Source organism: Apteryx mantelli, chromosome 1, assembly GCF_036417845.1.
Source record: "Apteryx mantelli isolate bAptMan1 chromosome 1, bAptMan1.hap1, whole genome shotgun sequence".
NCBI lineage: Eukaryota > Metazoa > Chordata > Aves > Apterygiformes > Apterygidae > Apteryx > Apteryx mantelli.
In genome coordinates, this window is record NC_089978.1 from 209,047,913 (window position 1) to 209,062,495 (window position 14,583).

The 14,583-nt window shown below is 39.6% G+C and overlaps 2 protein-coding genes across 2 annotated transcripts in view; one reads left to right on the forward strand and one right to left on the reverse strand.

Moving 5' to 3' along the window:
• CCDC146 (coiled-coil domain containing 146) overlaps positions 1 to 7,726 on the forward strand; it is an 82,472-nt gene extending 74,746 nt beyond the window's left edge. The window contains exons 15-18 of the mRNA XM_067316787.1: positions 3,303 to 3,431; positions 4,988 to 5,125; positions 5,982 to 6,230; positions 7,516 to 7,726. Coding sequence (XP_067172888.1) covers positions 3,303 to 3,431; positions 4,988 to 5,125; positions 5,982 to 6,230; positions 7,516 to 7,719 — 720 coding nt within the window. The 3' untranslated portion in view covers positions 7,720 to 7,726. The remainder of the gene's footprint in view (positions 1 to 3,302; positions 3,432 to 4,987; positions 5,126 to 5,981; positions 6,231 to 7,515) is intronic.
• A 1,673-nt stretch (positions 7,727 to 9,399) lies between these two features.
• The window catches only part of GSAP (gamma-secretase activating protein), a 49,323-nt gene continuing 44,139 nt past the window's right edge, over positions 9,400 to 14,583 (reverse strand). The window contains exons 28-31 of the mRNA XM_067316778.1: positions 13,342 to 13,403; positions 11,227 to 11,331; positions 10,991 to 11,084; positions 9,400 to 9,503 (exon numbers count right to left, since the gene is read on the reverse strand). Of these exons, the coding sequence (XP_067172879.1) occupies positions 9,403 to 9,503; positions 10,991 to 11,084; positions 11,227 to 11,331; positions 13,342 to 13,403 (362 nt within the window). The 3' untranslated portion in view covers positions 9,400 to 9,402. The remainder of the gene's footprint in view (positions 9,504 to 10,990; positions 11,085 to 11,226; positions 11,332 to 13,341; positions 13,404 to 14,583) is intronic.

A 14,583-nucleotide genomic window follows, 5' to 3' on the forward strand; every position in this document is an offset into this window, starting at 1 on the left:
GTACTAGATGATCTCTCAAGATCCTTTCCAACCTCAACAATTCTGTTAGTCTGTGATAGGATTATCTATCATTCCTGAGATGGCTAAACTGTTCTTTAAAATTGTCATTGATGGAGACTCCACTATTTCCCAGATAAGCTATTCCAGTGCTGCTTTGACAGTTGAAAGATTTTCCTTACCTTTTGCCTGAATTTTGCTGCACTGTAAGCCTATTGATTTTTATTCTGTCTACCAGGGTCATGACAAAGAGATCGTTCTCTTCCTCTTTGCAGCAACAGTTCATGTTACTAGATTAGAGTTATCACGTTCCTCTCCCATCCTTTTGTTAGGCTACCTGGCTTGCCCTCTTTCTGTGTATCTGAGAAAGCGTTTCTTTTCACTTTGCTTTTCTTTCTCACCATTCTGTATTATTCTTAAAGTGCAGTGCCTAAAACTTGACACAATCCCTATCAGTGCTGAGAGTGAAGTGATTCATTCAGGCATTTTTTGGGTTATATTTCTGCTTATGTGTCCAGCTATGATAAGAGCCTCTCTTGCAACAGCATGATATATTGACTCATGTTCAGCATGTGATTATCTGTGACAACCAGATTCTTTTTTTAGGAAATGGTACCTAATCAGTTGGCCTTGATTCTGTATTTGTACAGATAATTTTTCCTGCCTACACCTTGCATTTGTTATTTAATTTCACCTCTTTTGTTCAGACCTTTTCTCAGATTGAGATCATTTTGAAATTGAATCTTCTCGAAAGTATTTGCATTCTCTCCCAGCTTAACTTCATTCTACCGATTTAGTACTTACTGTATATCAAGACCATATTTCCCTAGCTTGTTTATGAGAATGTCATATGAAACAATGTCAAAGGCATGTAAAAGCCCAGATGTATGACATGTACCATTTCTTATACACAGACCCATTAAATTATCATGATAGGAAATTGGATGGTTTTGGCATGGTTCAGCAGATCCATGCGGGCCATTATTCATACCCTTTTTATTTTCTAGGTACTTACAAAAAAACCTTGATTATTTGTTCCGGATTTATTTGTCATAAAATGAAGTTATCTGTAATTCCATGACTCCTTTTTTCCCTATTTTTAAACATGGGTAAAATATTTGCCCTTTTCTAGTGCTCTAGGTACCTCACCCACCTTCTCTGAGGTTTCCAAAACAAGCTCCAGAACTCCACTTTTTCTGACAAGTCTTTTTAAGTATCTAAGAATGCATTCCCTCTCATCTAGTCATTCGTGAACAATTTCTCCTGACTGACTACAATCAAACCTAGAAAAACCTCTCTTGTAAATGCTTTTCCTGTCTTCTGTATAAAATGCACTTCAATAAGGCAGGGGCTTTTTTGCTTTTAAGACTTAGAACCTCTAAGAACTTGGAGAAAGTTTTGTCCAAGGAAAACACTGAAAACTAGGAGAAAATAAAGATGCTTATAGTCACATCATTTAAGCACACACACACTAGCACGGTTATTTCTAAATGTGCTTTTTTCCCATGCTTTTGGAGTGAATTACCTGAGCCTGTAATTAATCATTCATAATTCATATTGCATTTAAAACCAAGTCAAGCATTTAAGTTTAGCATGAAACTTCTTATAGATTTTTTTTCACTGGTTTGGACCATATGTTTTCTGCAATAGTCCTTATTCTCTAAGTAACAATTAAATCCTAAAAAATTTTACTTAATGAACTGTCCCTAATCTCTTTAAGGTACCATTGCCTCCAACAAGGCATTTCCAGCTGAGTTAGTTTGAAGAGTTTGGCCCCAGATATGAAATATCACTGGAAACGTAGCTGCATTCTGTTGTTTGTGATAGTCTTGTTCTTACATTCTTGTGCTTGTAATTCTCTGTGTACTATTGGTTTTCTGGTTTGGTTGTTTATAATTAAAATAAGTATTTTAGTACCCATGAAACTAGTTACATACTGAATGACATACATTTAAATCAAATCAAGATTTGATGAGGAAATTATTCATTACAGTCATTTAAGTTTTTTTTTTTTTTTTAACTTTGCCTCGTTCTTAGAAAAAGTGCAAAGAAAGGTCTGGATGATGCTGTTTTACCAGGAAAAAATATTCAAAACAAGTGTTCTGGTAGTGTCCCATTGTCACATGAGATGATCTGTCAGTTTTCTCTCTTATATTTCAAATATGAATTGTTAACTTTCAGTAACCCTGTCCCTGTAGCAACATCTAAATATTTACTGTGGATTCTTGGTGACCCTTTATAGTTTTAGGTGCCAGTGACCACTTGTTCCTTAACACCGTCACCTGAAATTGATAGCATTTATATCGAGTTATCTGAATCATGTTTATGTTAGAACTAATAGGTCAAGACTCCACTGACAATGTTCTGACAGGTGCCAGACGCATATCAAAGCACAAAAAAACACTGTCAGTCCTGCAGGTTCAAACATCAAAACTTGATTGAAGGTCCCAGTCACACCTTCAGTGAATGTTTATGAGAAATGTGGATTTCCATTTAGTGTACTCTGGAAAAACCTTATTAAATATGAACTTCTCATGTCAGGAAGGTCAGAGAACACCTGTATTTGTGGATCGCACTGGTACCACGTTGCTCAGGATTGTCACAGCTGAGTCACTCCAGGACATCTGCCTGGGAACTTAACACACAAAACTTAGATGTCAGCACCTATGGGAGACCTTTCATGCTAACCAGCAGTAAAGCAGAGTCTGCACATTTCGCTTGCAACTAAACTGTCAGGCACTTGAGTCCTTCCTACATCCCTAAATGCATCTAACCCTTGGGTCAAACAGAAGATTGTAAAGCACAGAATAATGGAGGATTTCCCCCTGCCCTTGCCCCCCAAATTTGGTGTATTCCTGAGGGTAAAAAAAGTAGCCTGAAGAAGGTGGCACTCAATTTCTGACAGAGAAAAGGGTTTTCCTCTACGCTGCAACTGTCACAGGGTTACCTCCTTAAAAAAAAAAAAAAAGGATTGTTTGTAATCTCTGTATTACTCCCCACCCCAAAATCCCACGGGAACTCTGCGCATTGGCCTCGGAGAAACCCTGAGAGCTCAAGCCCCAGGGATGAACGAGGCAAGGACCTGCTCATGCTGTAAAGCAAGGCAGGAATCTTGCTTCCAAGATCAAGCGTATTCAGTGCAGTGCAGCTGTAAGCTGTGGACCCTGAACATCTCATTGCTTTAGTACGATTCTCCTGGAGTAAATCAGACACACTGAGACCTTCCATCTCTTGCCACACAGTAATAATTGGGCTTTTTGCTTGTTGTCTAAAGATAACTATTGTGGATTTTTTTTTTTTGCTAGTATTCCCAGTGCAAGGACAGGATTAAACATCTCGAGGAAATCTTTGCTGACCCTCAGAATGAAACTAGAAAGCGAGTCTTGGGAGGGGAGGACCCATCTCCACCTGAACTGCTAGAAAAGATTGAAAAGGTAACATCATTTCTGACACCAGAATCTCCCATGCTACCACTTTCTTTAAGAAAAAGCAAATGTTATTTTTTTTAAGTAAACTTTCTGTAAGGCGAATTAAAATAATTATGATTGGCTAGTGGGAACTCCAGCCCAGTCTCTGCTTTCCAGGGGGCACCGACTTCCTCCAGCAGAGGCTGCAGAAGAGAGCAAAACATAGGCTCTGTGCAGCGCAGCTGGCTCCCCCTTAGCTGATTAATGCATATCATTAGCACTTCAGTACAGACCCTCCTGCTTCATTACAGGAAGATACAGAAAAGGTGGCAGAGGGTAATAAATTCAAAATAACGAAGTGCAGAAGAACGAGGTTGTCATTCTTCGGCAAGTAGCGTTTATGAGCTATTCCATCACAATGTATGCAGTGTGAACAGTCGGCTGTCCCACCATCCTCCTAAGGAACCTGCATAGATGACACTGGATGAAGCAAACACCCTTCCCAGGATTTGGTTTTATTACTTCGCTTCCACTTCAAACTGGGAGCTACAGAACAGATTTTTATGTACATGGGCCCTAGGCCAGCCAAAGAGCTACACCCCTGCCTGTGCAGCACTGCCCGCGCTTCCCAGGATAGGCTTCAAAATTAAGTGAAACATTAAGTCCAGTGTAAAAGCCAATTACAAGGTGCCTCCTTTATTGCCTGTAACAGGGGAAGGTAAAGGAATGGAAAAGGCAACCATGGTATTTTCTTAGATGTAAGTGTCCATCCAATTTACAGGGACGCATAACTGCCCCCACTGTATTTAGCATTTCACATGAGGCTGCAAATTCCACTTTCTGGTGTAGGTATCGTGATACCTGCAAGCTAGGTGTAACGCTCATCTAAGTCCTCCTTTTGCAATCCAACTTGTAATGGTTTAACAGGAGCACTACCTAATATTTTTGTGAATTGCTTCAAGTTTTTGCTTTCTTTCACACATTCCTTAACAGTGGAGGGAGCTCTGCGTAGGAGCCCAGGTAGGCTGGAACACAGCCCACTGTTACCAACCCCCAAAATTAAAAAAAACAGGGTCCTTGCAATCATGAGGTAAGCCTGAATCTTCTGTTCCAGTCTCCTTGAGTTTTTAGAGTCCTTCTATTTGCATAGGGCTTTCTTTTTTAGTCTTTGGAGCTCACATTTTCAAGTTTTCTTTAGCACCAGAAGGGGAGGAAAAAAAAAAAAGGATGTTTTAATTTAAAACAAGAGCTGAAACCTTCTACTAATGACATAACTCAAGGATCCAGAAGTTTAAAAAAAAAAAAATCACTAGAAAAAAAATCATTGCTTTCAAGAAAATCATGGCAAGGCAGTAATAAATAAGGCTCGTGTAGTCCCCCACCCCTGAAAAGGGCCCAGTCTGATATGAAAGAACTGTAACATTGATAGTAACATCCTGAGCTAACTTTGGTCTGATATTTGGCATGAAAAGGGTCTGTGATGTGATTACCCATGGCTGTTCATTGACACTATTTCAGAAGCAATCCCTAAAACACCTTCCTCCGTCATTGACCTACACCCTGTACATTCCTTCTCACTGCAGCTAGAGGCGGCGCTGCTACACAAGGAGGAGAAGCTGCTGGAGACAGATTTTATCTATGAACAAGTTTCCCGGCTAACAGACCGAATCCGAGCCACAGCAGAAAATGGGAAGCAGGACACACTGCTGTTAGCTAAAAGGGTAGGAAGGGAATTGCATGCTCTGCTTTGCTGGCCTATAGGAATTGAAATAGTTTCAATTCTGGGCAAGAGGTGAGATGACTTGCTTGCAAAATACAAAACCAGGGACTGGGATTATTGATAGGCAAATGTGCAAATCATATGTTAGTCTTAAGAAATTATACATGTTTAGTAAAACCAGTAGTACAGACATAGCAAAGGCAGGAGGTCAATATACTTTCTATATTTATGATACAGCTTGCTTTCAAAAAGTATCTTTCACCAAATATATGATCAGTTATTTCTCAGGCTGAGTAATTACTAACTTGGGAGAATCCTCCTTTTGCATGTTTACTTGAACATCTTTCCACAACAAACACATTAATGGCTAAAAAAATAAGGGAAAGTCAGGTGAGTTCTAGATCCCTACAGCATAATAGAAGATAAAATCAGTATGTGGCTCAAAGTTTGTTATTTAAGTAGGGAGAACTACAGAGGAAAAACATAATTTTCAATAGTTACTTTTGTATTATTATAGTTATTTCCTTCTGACAGCACTATTATTTTGGGAAGAGCAAAGGTGATCTCTAAAACCCTCTCATCCCCCATTTCCTTAATGGAAAAGCTCCAAATGCAAGAGAGCTGAGTGAAAGGGAAACAGAAAAAAAGAAAAAAAAATTATGATGCAATTAGTGTAAAACAAGGCCAGGGTTGATTTTCTTTCTTAGTTAGGTTTGGCATTTGGAAAGGCTTCAGTCAAAACATATCTTTGCAGCAAATCTGTTTTGTTTTCCTGTACCTAATACTTGTCTGCCTGCTATGTCCAGTAAGTGTCTAAAGAGAAGACCTGATTAAAATGTAACTGTTACTAATTTCAGACAAATGAACTGCAGAAGAAGATAAAGGATAAAACCCAAAAGATGATGGCTCTTGTTGCAGAGTTGTCCATGAAGCAAGCGCTTGCTATTAAACTCCAGCAGGAAGTGAGAGACAGAGAACAACTTTTGATGACTGTTTCATCAAGGGTAGATCAAGGCCTTCCCCTTCCTCAGGAAACTGAAAGGGAATGGCTGAAGGTATTGCGCAATGAGAAGATGCAGAAAGCAGCAGCTGAAGCTAGAGCTAAAGTAGGTTTTTGCCTGTTGTGTGCAGTTAGATCTTCAGCTTCTTCTTTTGCCCAGCTCTATCTTGTCTTATTGCAAGAGCTGTTCTCTCACTGCATAGCTGTTCACTGACAAACATGGAGCTACCAGGCCTTAGTGGAGATGACAATATAGATAAAGGCAATTACAACAACAACAACAACAACAAAAACAAAAAAACCCAGTACATCATGCATTTGAGGAGTTATAACTGCAGTCTGAAATACTTAGAACTGGTCCTCAAATCTTAAGGAGAGAATACTTCACACTAAAAGGAGGACTTATCTTCAATTTATAAAGTAAACTTATGTGACAGCATTTTGGTGTGATGAGCAAGAGCCATCAGGGAGGAATACTGATTTTGATTCAATTTCAGGGAAAAGCTACAAGTGGCAGGGGGAAGGGAAAAGAAATATAAATAGCTTAGCATCTCCAAGTATCAGACACAGTAAATATCATACCAGAAGTAGCAAGATTGCTGGGCAAGACAGTGAGGGCAGGCAGAGCAGTGTAAAAAATAGTGCTTCAAATTCTACCCTACTGTTAACTATGCCTCTTTAATTCAAACCACCAGTGATCCCTGAGTGCAGAGCTCCCAGATAGGGAAAAGCAGTACAAAAATGAGGTATGTGTACTAGGAAACTGCTGGAGATGGGAAATTAACTCTGCTATATGAATCCTTGAGTATTTGTTGATCTCTCCAAGGAAATCTGGAAGAACAAGGTTAGGAGAGGAGTACACAGTGCAGACATTTACAGAACTTGAAGCCAAGCAGAACTTCTTTAGTAAAACTGGTTTAGAATAAGAAGCCTCTTTGGCATTAACACTTCTCCTCACATTATGACTCAGTTTCCTTTCAGTGCTGAGGATATAAGCACAGTGCCACTATCTGGAGCAGCTGCTGCCAGTGTAACTCTAGCCAGGATTCTGAAGCATCCAAATCATTTGGAGTAACTCACCTTGTTCCCAGGATGTTCTGTGCACACTTACTACAACTTTTAGAAGTTCATCTAAGCTGTTTTCTTCACAAATAATAAAAACATTACAGGCTCAAACTGTATACTATTTAAAAGGACAAACTCACATCCACATGGCCAAGAAATAGTGCTTACCTTTCAAAGAAGAATTAGTACCCATCTGGGTTTCCTGATTTGTTAAGGATTAGGCTAATGATGTTTCCTTTCTTAAGCATTCTGTACTTTGGCTCAGAAGAGTAATAAAGTTTTAAAGCATATAATCACTATGTGATCAAAATGCATTTCTTTTACAGCGTGCTGCAGAAGAGGAACAAGCTGCATTGCCTGGTTATGTCCACACAACAGCTGAACAACGCCCAACTGCTTATATCCCAAATGATGAAAGTGGTCTCCCACTGCCACGGCCCTATGGTGCTTTGGCTCCTTTCAAACCCAGTGAACCTGGTTCAAACATGAGGCATATCAGAAAACCTATTGTAAAGCCAATTGAAATCTGAAAAGATATCTCTTAAACCAGGAGAGGATATTACTGGTTGCTGAATCTCAAGAGTCAATAGCTTTTAAACTACATTGAAGGAATATCTGTTAGTGTTTTCCCAAATTCCATATTGTAAACAAAGCAGTTGCTAATGCCAAAACCACAGCTAAATGGTCAGTGATACAAGTTCCCTTTCTCCTGGCTAGGGGAAGCTGTGGTATGCCACATGCAGTGCAGTATTTAAAATGTTAAGAAAAATGAGTGATCATACTAGGCTTATTTTTTCCAAGTGAAGTTTATTTTATCTGATTATATTTTGCAATACTTTCCATTAAAAAGAAAAAGCTAGAAAATCTTCTCTTGTAATAGCTCATCTCTTGTAATAATTCAATAATTCACCCCGACCGCTTGTACAAATAAACCAACATGGCTTTCTGCAGTCTGGGATTGAAGTCCAAGCTTGCCAGACAAGTTTTAATTATAGTGGGAAAATATTCCTTCCCTCTGGGTAGTTAGTGTGAAAGCTAAAACTGATGCCAATGAGAAGGGAATGATCATGCACTTGTTGAAGAAAAAAAAAAAAAGTGTGTACTGAACCCAGAGAGAGTGCTTGAGAATGGGATCTTTCTGCTTCCCTGGTGAGCAACAGGAAGCATCAGTCTGGGAACTACTCAGAGAGGATATTAGAGGTTACTACTGAAAGCCTCTAGAATCTATTTCACTAACTGAATAGTCTAAAACTTTGATACATTTTTTTTGTCCAATAAAAATGGCAGAAGTCCTACATGCTCTAATTTAAGATTTCCTCTGTGTACTGAACCACTACTACTATTTTAAATAAATGTCATAGGTCATAACTTGAGAGAAAAAAAAAAAGGTTCATTTCTGTATAAATACAAGTGGAAAATGAGGGGAAAAAACCCGCATCAATCGTTTTTTGAAGGTGAGATTTGAACTGTAACACTAAAAGTTGTAAGGAAAGAATTAAATAAAATTCTATCCAAGTCACTGTTAAGATAAACTTCCAAAGAACTTTCTTCTTGTCCTTGTATTGCTTACAATTTTATACATATCTTAAAAAAAAAAGTTACATGCACTTAAAGGAGATGGCATTTTGTGCTAATTATAAAACTGAATACATTAGAATACAACCCCAGAGGCAGAAGTACTGTAAGATAACACCTGATCACGACAAGGAATGAATACATCATTACTGATGAATTATACACAAAAACTGATTCCTCATTTGTTGTTCTTACCTATTTCACATAATCGCACCAAGAAAACCTTTTATTAACCCAAACAAGTAAAGAGTTGCCAGTTTCTTGTTACTTCTCAATACAGCTGGACTACCTTTTTCAGGATTGTCCTGCTTGTTACAATAGTTAACTAACAGTCTAATACCAATTTTCACAGCCTGTTTTAATACCTGCTGTAGCTCCATTTGACCACTTCACAAGATAAAATGGAAGCACAGATATATTTCATCGGAAACCCAGATGTGCCTCAGATGCATTTCTCTAGGATTTATCTACAAGTCAGCAATTTTTTTCTCTCAGTAATGGTAGCTACTCAAATCTGCAGATTATTTGGAAAACAACATTATATTTAAGTTAAAAAAAAAAAGTTGGTTTCACAGTTCTGAAAGCGTACTTTTATATGAGTAGCAAAGTTGACATGCTGTTGAAGAAAGCTGTCTATTTTAGGAATACTTGAGGCCCAAGAGCATCATAGTGTGTCTCAGTGCTGTTTCCTCTACAAATCTTACATTAACTTGATCTTGCTTTTCGCATGGATGCAAACCTGGAGAAACACCATGAGAAAGTTATTATTTACAAAAACATAAGCACTCTTCTACATTTAGTCTTGCAGTCTACTAAACATCTTCATCTAGAACACCAAAAGTTAATGTATTAGATGGAACTGTTTTAATTTATATAAAATACCTACAGCTTTCACTGCATTCTTTTGGATGCTCAGCAAAGGCAGAAAGCTTCTGAAGTTTATCTCTAGCTCTTCACAAACTGCAAAGTCTTTCTGTGGGGACACTGAGGCTAGGAGGAAAGCTTTGGTGAACTTTTCAAACAAGCTCCAAGATCCTTTATGAACGCAATTGTAAGACAAATTAGACTCTAAGAATAGCATGTCAAATTTATAGAACTCTGAATTTAAGAGACATTTCCCTTAACTGAAACAGCTCTGGAGTACAGACAGCTACTGCTACTGAACTTCCACAGCACTGGTACATTAGAAAGCAAGCTTATCCGTAGGATATTTATGACATTTAAGCTGAATTTGCTTTCCATTCTGTGGCAGATTATAACTACACAAGAGAAAACAAGCAATGCAGCTTGCCTATTATTTGGATATAGGCAAAAAATATCCTACAATGAGGAAAGCTAGACCATCTCTGGAGACCACTAGGTATTCCATATTGATTCTATACTGGAGATCCAAAACAAGACTTAAGAATAGTGGCTATGTCTGTGCTAGTAAATAAAATGGACTGGAGTATATTCTCATATGCACCGGCATAGTTGAAACTCTTTTCCTCCTCAACTGGGATGACATCCATACATTGACAGTTCTATTCTAGCTTTCAAGCCCTTACCTTGACCTGATTTTGTTTTATTATTATAGACATAACCAGCAATGCTAGACAGTGTAACGCTTCTCTTCACGTACCTTGCTTTTGCAGTGGAGTCCAAAATCTTGGGATGCTTAGGTTCACTATATGATGCATGGGGAGTTCAGTATCTCTGATAAGGACCCGCAAAGACTAACACACTGAGCAGCCAATAGGAAATATGGAGAAGGCAGCCTGACTCTAAAATCTCAGTCTTGAGATCTAGTGCAAAAATGCTTACATTCATTTAGGTCTGGGATACTTTCTAGAACATAGGTGTCTCTTTCACAGAGGTGGGCCGACAGACTTATTTTAAAGGCAACTAGGTGCTCTCCATCCCTCTTGTCACAACTAAGCAGGAAGAGAGTTTACAATGAACTGGGCCAGAAACTGAGCAAATGGTAAAATGACACAAGCCTCCTGTCACCAGATGTGTTCTGAAAAATGCCAGTTTACCAACTGGATTCAGAGGATTTTGATGAAACGACATCTAGTGAAGAAGTCCTCAGACAATTCCCACCAACAGAAAGAGACCAAAACCTACATGTTCAGACATCAGTGGAGTTTTGGAACTCAGTGTTATCAATACAGTCAAGATAAAGCTGAATGTGAACAATCAAAATGTAACAATTACTAGTCTTCCAAAGTACAGAATTAACATTACCTTGATTCTCTATCTCTGCCAGCATATTAGTCAGGTAATTAAGTGGCAAAAACTCTACAGGGACCGAGTGTCTCTCAGGCGCAGGTCTGCTATACTTTAAAGGAGAACATTTCAAGTTAGTTCAAAGTTGCTCAGTACCAAGTAAGTGTAACATTCAGTGTGTTATGGTCTACAGCAAGGTTATGAGTGTCAACACTGTCAAAGCAAGATTAACAAAATAGCCTGTATACTCTTACCTGTCTATTCCCCAGCTTCTCAAGTAAGAGTTTCACATATTTCCGTGCAATGAAATTAGCATTAATTGGGTGATTCCAAAAATGGTGGACTTTTTGACCAAGAGCCTGGTAAGTATTTAAAAAAAAAAAAAAAGAAGAAGAAAAAAATCCTGAGAACATAAGCAGAAGACAGTGGAAGACTAATAAATAAGGAAAAAAATAAAATAAAAAAGAAACACATGTCCAAAAGCAACAAGAACAACAAAAATATCAGACTGACCAATTTCTACCCCCCCCCCCCAAAAGGTGTGTTATTTTGGCAAAGAAAAAAAAAATCTGGGCCATAACACAGACTGTTTTCTTTTCAGACACTGATGATAAAAGGTAAGGAGTCATAATTTTTAACCATGGGACCATCCTTTCATAGCCAGTAACCAAGAGATTAGAATACTCTCTCGGAATACGGGAAACAATCACATCCTTGCTACTCAGTTCCCGAGTAACTCAGTAAGTTTCTAACAGTCTGTCCCATTTGCTCTGTCCCACTCTGTGTGTGTGTGTACTTAAATATGAATTGAGGCTCAAAATGATTGCTTGTCCTTTATGTGACTCTGGTTTAGACTCATTCTTCTCCTAAAGAATAACAAACCCTGTTTCTCAATGCTCTGTGTTCAGAACTGCACTTCCCTCTGGCTTACAAAAGCAGAATACCACCAAGAAGAGATGCTGGGAACACAATCCACAGCCCATCATTTAGGGCATTGTGCTGGGAATTGGTAACATTGATTCACATTCTCTCAAGAAAAAAGCAGAGATTCAAACTCAGATGTCCCAAAGCTTCCTATCCTAACCACTAAGCAATCAAATATGAACACACTGTGAAATAACCTCCTCCTCCTGCTATTTTCCTGATCTAGTCTTTGCTTCCTCCCTTTCACTTGTAAGGAAATACAGACTACTGAAAGAGTTCATTTAGGAAATGCTGAACAGTTTCAGTGTTGATGAAATGCTTGGTTTTGATTCAACTGAAGTCATCTAGTGAATGTAACCTGAACTTAAAATAGTCCAAGTCACCCCAAAGTGCCCTTTTAGGCAAACAAACCATTCTCTGCGTTTTCTTCCCCAAAGCTCTAATTAGATACAATGAGGCACTGAGGAATAACTAGCAGTGTGTGTCCCCTAAAGCTCTCACAACTCGGCCCCTTCACGTCAGAGTGCAGTGGCCATGGTGTTCCCCACCCACCGGGCCTGGGGCTGACAGCTCACACAGGCCCCACACTGACCTCAGCTCACCAATCCCTGCACAAAACAAGAGAAAGAGAACAAAGAACATTTTGTGGACTTCTCCTTTCCTTCCCCTTCATAAAACTGCTGCCAAATAAAGAAGCCCTTGTTAAAAGAAAACTGAAGCAGCACTTCTGGCCATTTGAACTATACATAACGGTCCATAATGAACAAACAATAAGCAGCTTGTGTTGAGAAGGGCCTGTTCTATTGTAAGGCACTGCCAGAGGGGGATCCCAGGTTTTTCTCTGCTCACTGTGGTATGCACTAAGAATGAAAGGAGAAAGAGGAGTCAGTCTCCCATTCTGTTGTAACTTTTAATGAAGCATCAATAGTTAGCTCCAGAATATGCCTTGACAAGTCACCTTATCACATGCAGGGAGGTCCTGTAATGCCATCTCCATCACAGAAATGTGGTATCACCAAATTTTATACTTGTTACTGTTTCAGCTTTTGAATCTATCTGATAAAGTGAATAAAACCAAATGCAGATGAAGAGGTCACAGTGGGAAAGGCATTTGGAGACACTACAAACAAAAAAAAAACACCATAAAGCTTCTTTAAACCCCATAAAATCTTTATGGCTTTATGCAGGTGAGTACTCAGCAGAGCAGTGTCAGTTTTGCCTACTTGATTCCTGCAGAGACCTGGAGTCACTGAAAAGCACTAGGGACAGACCTATAGTTTAAGACACCAGGGTACCCTACAGGTTATGAGCAGCAGACAGAAATTGGAGAGAAGTTCAGGTTACATCTGCTTGAATCCCAGCAAAGTCTTCCACTGGCTTGATCCTATGCACAGGGAGGAATTTTACATCCATTCCAAGATCCAAGAAGTGACATCCAAAGTTACCTCAGGAAGCCTTGTGATAATACTGAACTTAAGCTTTTCATTCTTCTCGGTGTTGTCCAGATCTACAAGAGAGGAAAAAAACAAACCAAACCAAAAAACACCCTTTTATGGTAACCACATAACTAAAACTTCCAACTTTCACTGAAGACATTTCAAATAAATATCATCTCTGTAATGAAATAAAACTTTAGTTTTAAATAAGGCCTGATAATAGGAGTGCTATTTATATTTATATAGTTTATATAAATATACTTCTATATATTTGTATGTAACTTAAATTTAGGTAACAATTTGTAGAGTAATTCAAACATTCTTTTATTACAGAATCACAGAATCACTGAGGTTGGAAGGGACCTCTGGAGATCATCTAGTCCAATCCCCCTGCTCAAGCAGGGTCACCTAGAGCACATTGCACAGGATTGCCTCCAGGCGGGTTTTGAATATCTCCAGAGAAGGAGACTCCACAACCTCTCTGGGCAACCTGTGCCAGTGCTCTGTCACCCTCACAGTGAAGAAGTTTTTCCTCATGTTCAGATGGAAGTGTCTGTGTTTCAGTTTGTGCCCGTTGCCTCGCGTCCTGTCGCTCAGCACCACTGAAAAGAGTCTGGCCCCATCCTCTTGACACCCTCCCTTCAGATACTTGTACACATTGATAAGATCTCCTCTCAGCCTTCTCTTCTCCAGGCTAAACAGGCCAAGCTCTCTCAGCCTTTCCTCATAAGAGAGATGCTCCAGTCCCCTAATCATCTTTGTAGCCCTTCGCTGGACTTGCTCCAGTAGTGCCACATCCCTCTTGCACTGGGGAGCCCAGAACTGGACACAGTACTCCAGATGTGGCCTCAGCAGGGCTGAGTAGAGGGGGAGGATCACCTCCCTCCACCTGCTGGCAACACTCTTCCTGATGCAGCCCAGGATACCATTGGCCTTCTTGGCCACAAGGGCACATTGCTGCCTCATGCTTAACTTGGTGTCCACCAGCACTCCCAGGTCCTTCTCTGCAGAGCTGCTTTCCAGCAGGTCAGCCCCCAACCTGTACTGGTGCACGGGGTTATTCCTCCCTAGGTGCAGGACCCTGCACTTGCCTTTGTTGAACTTCATGAGGTTCCTCTCTGCCCACCTCTCCAGCCCGTCCAGGTCTCTCTGAATGGCAGCACAGCCCTCTGGTGTATCGGCCACTCCTCCCAGTTTGGTATCGTCAGCAAACTTGCTAAGTTCTCACTAAGTAGAATTCCCCATATTTAT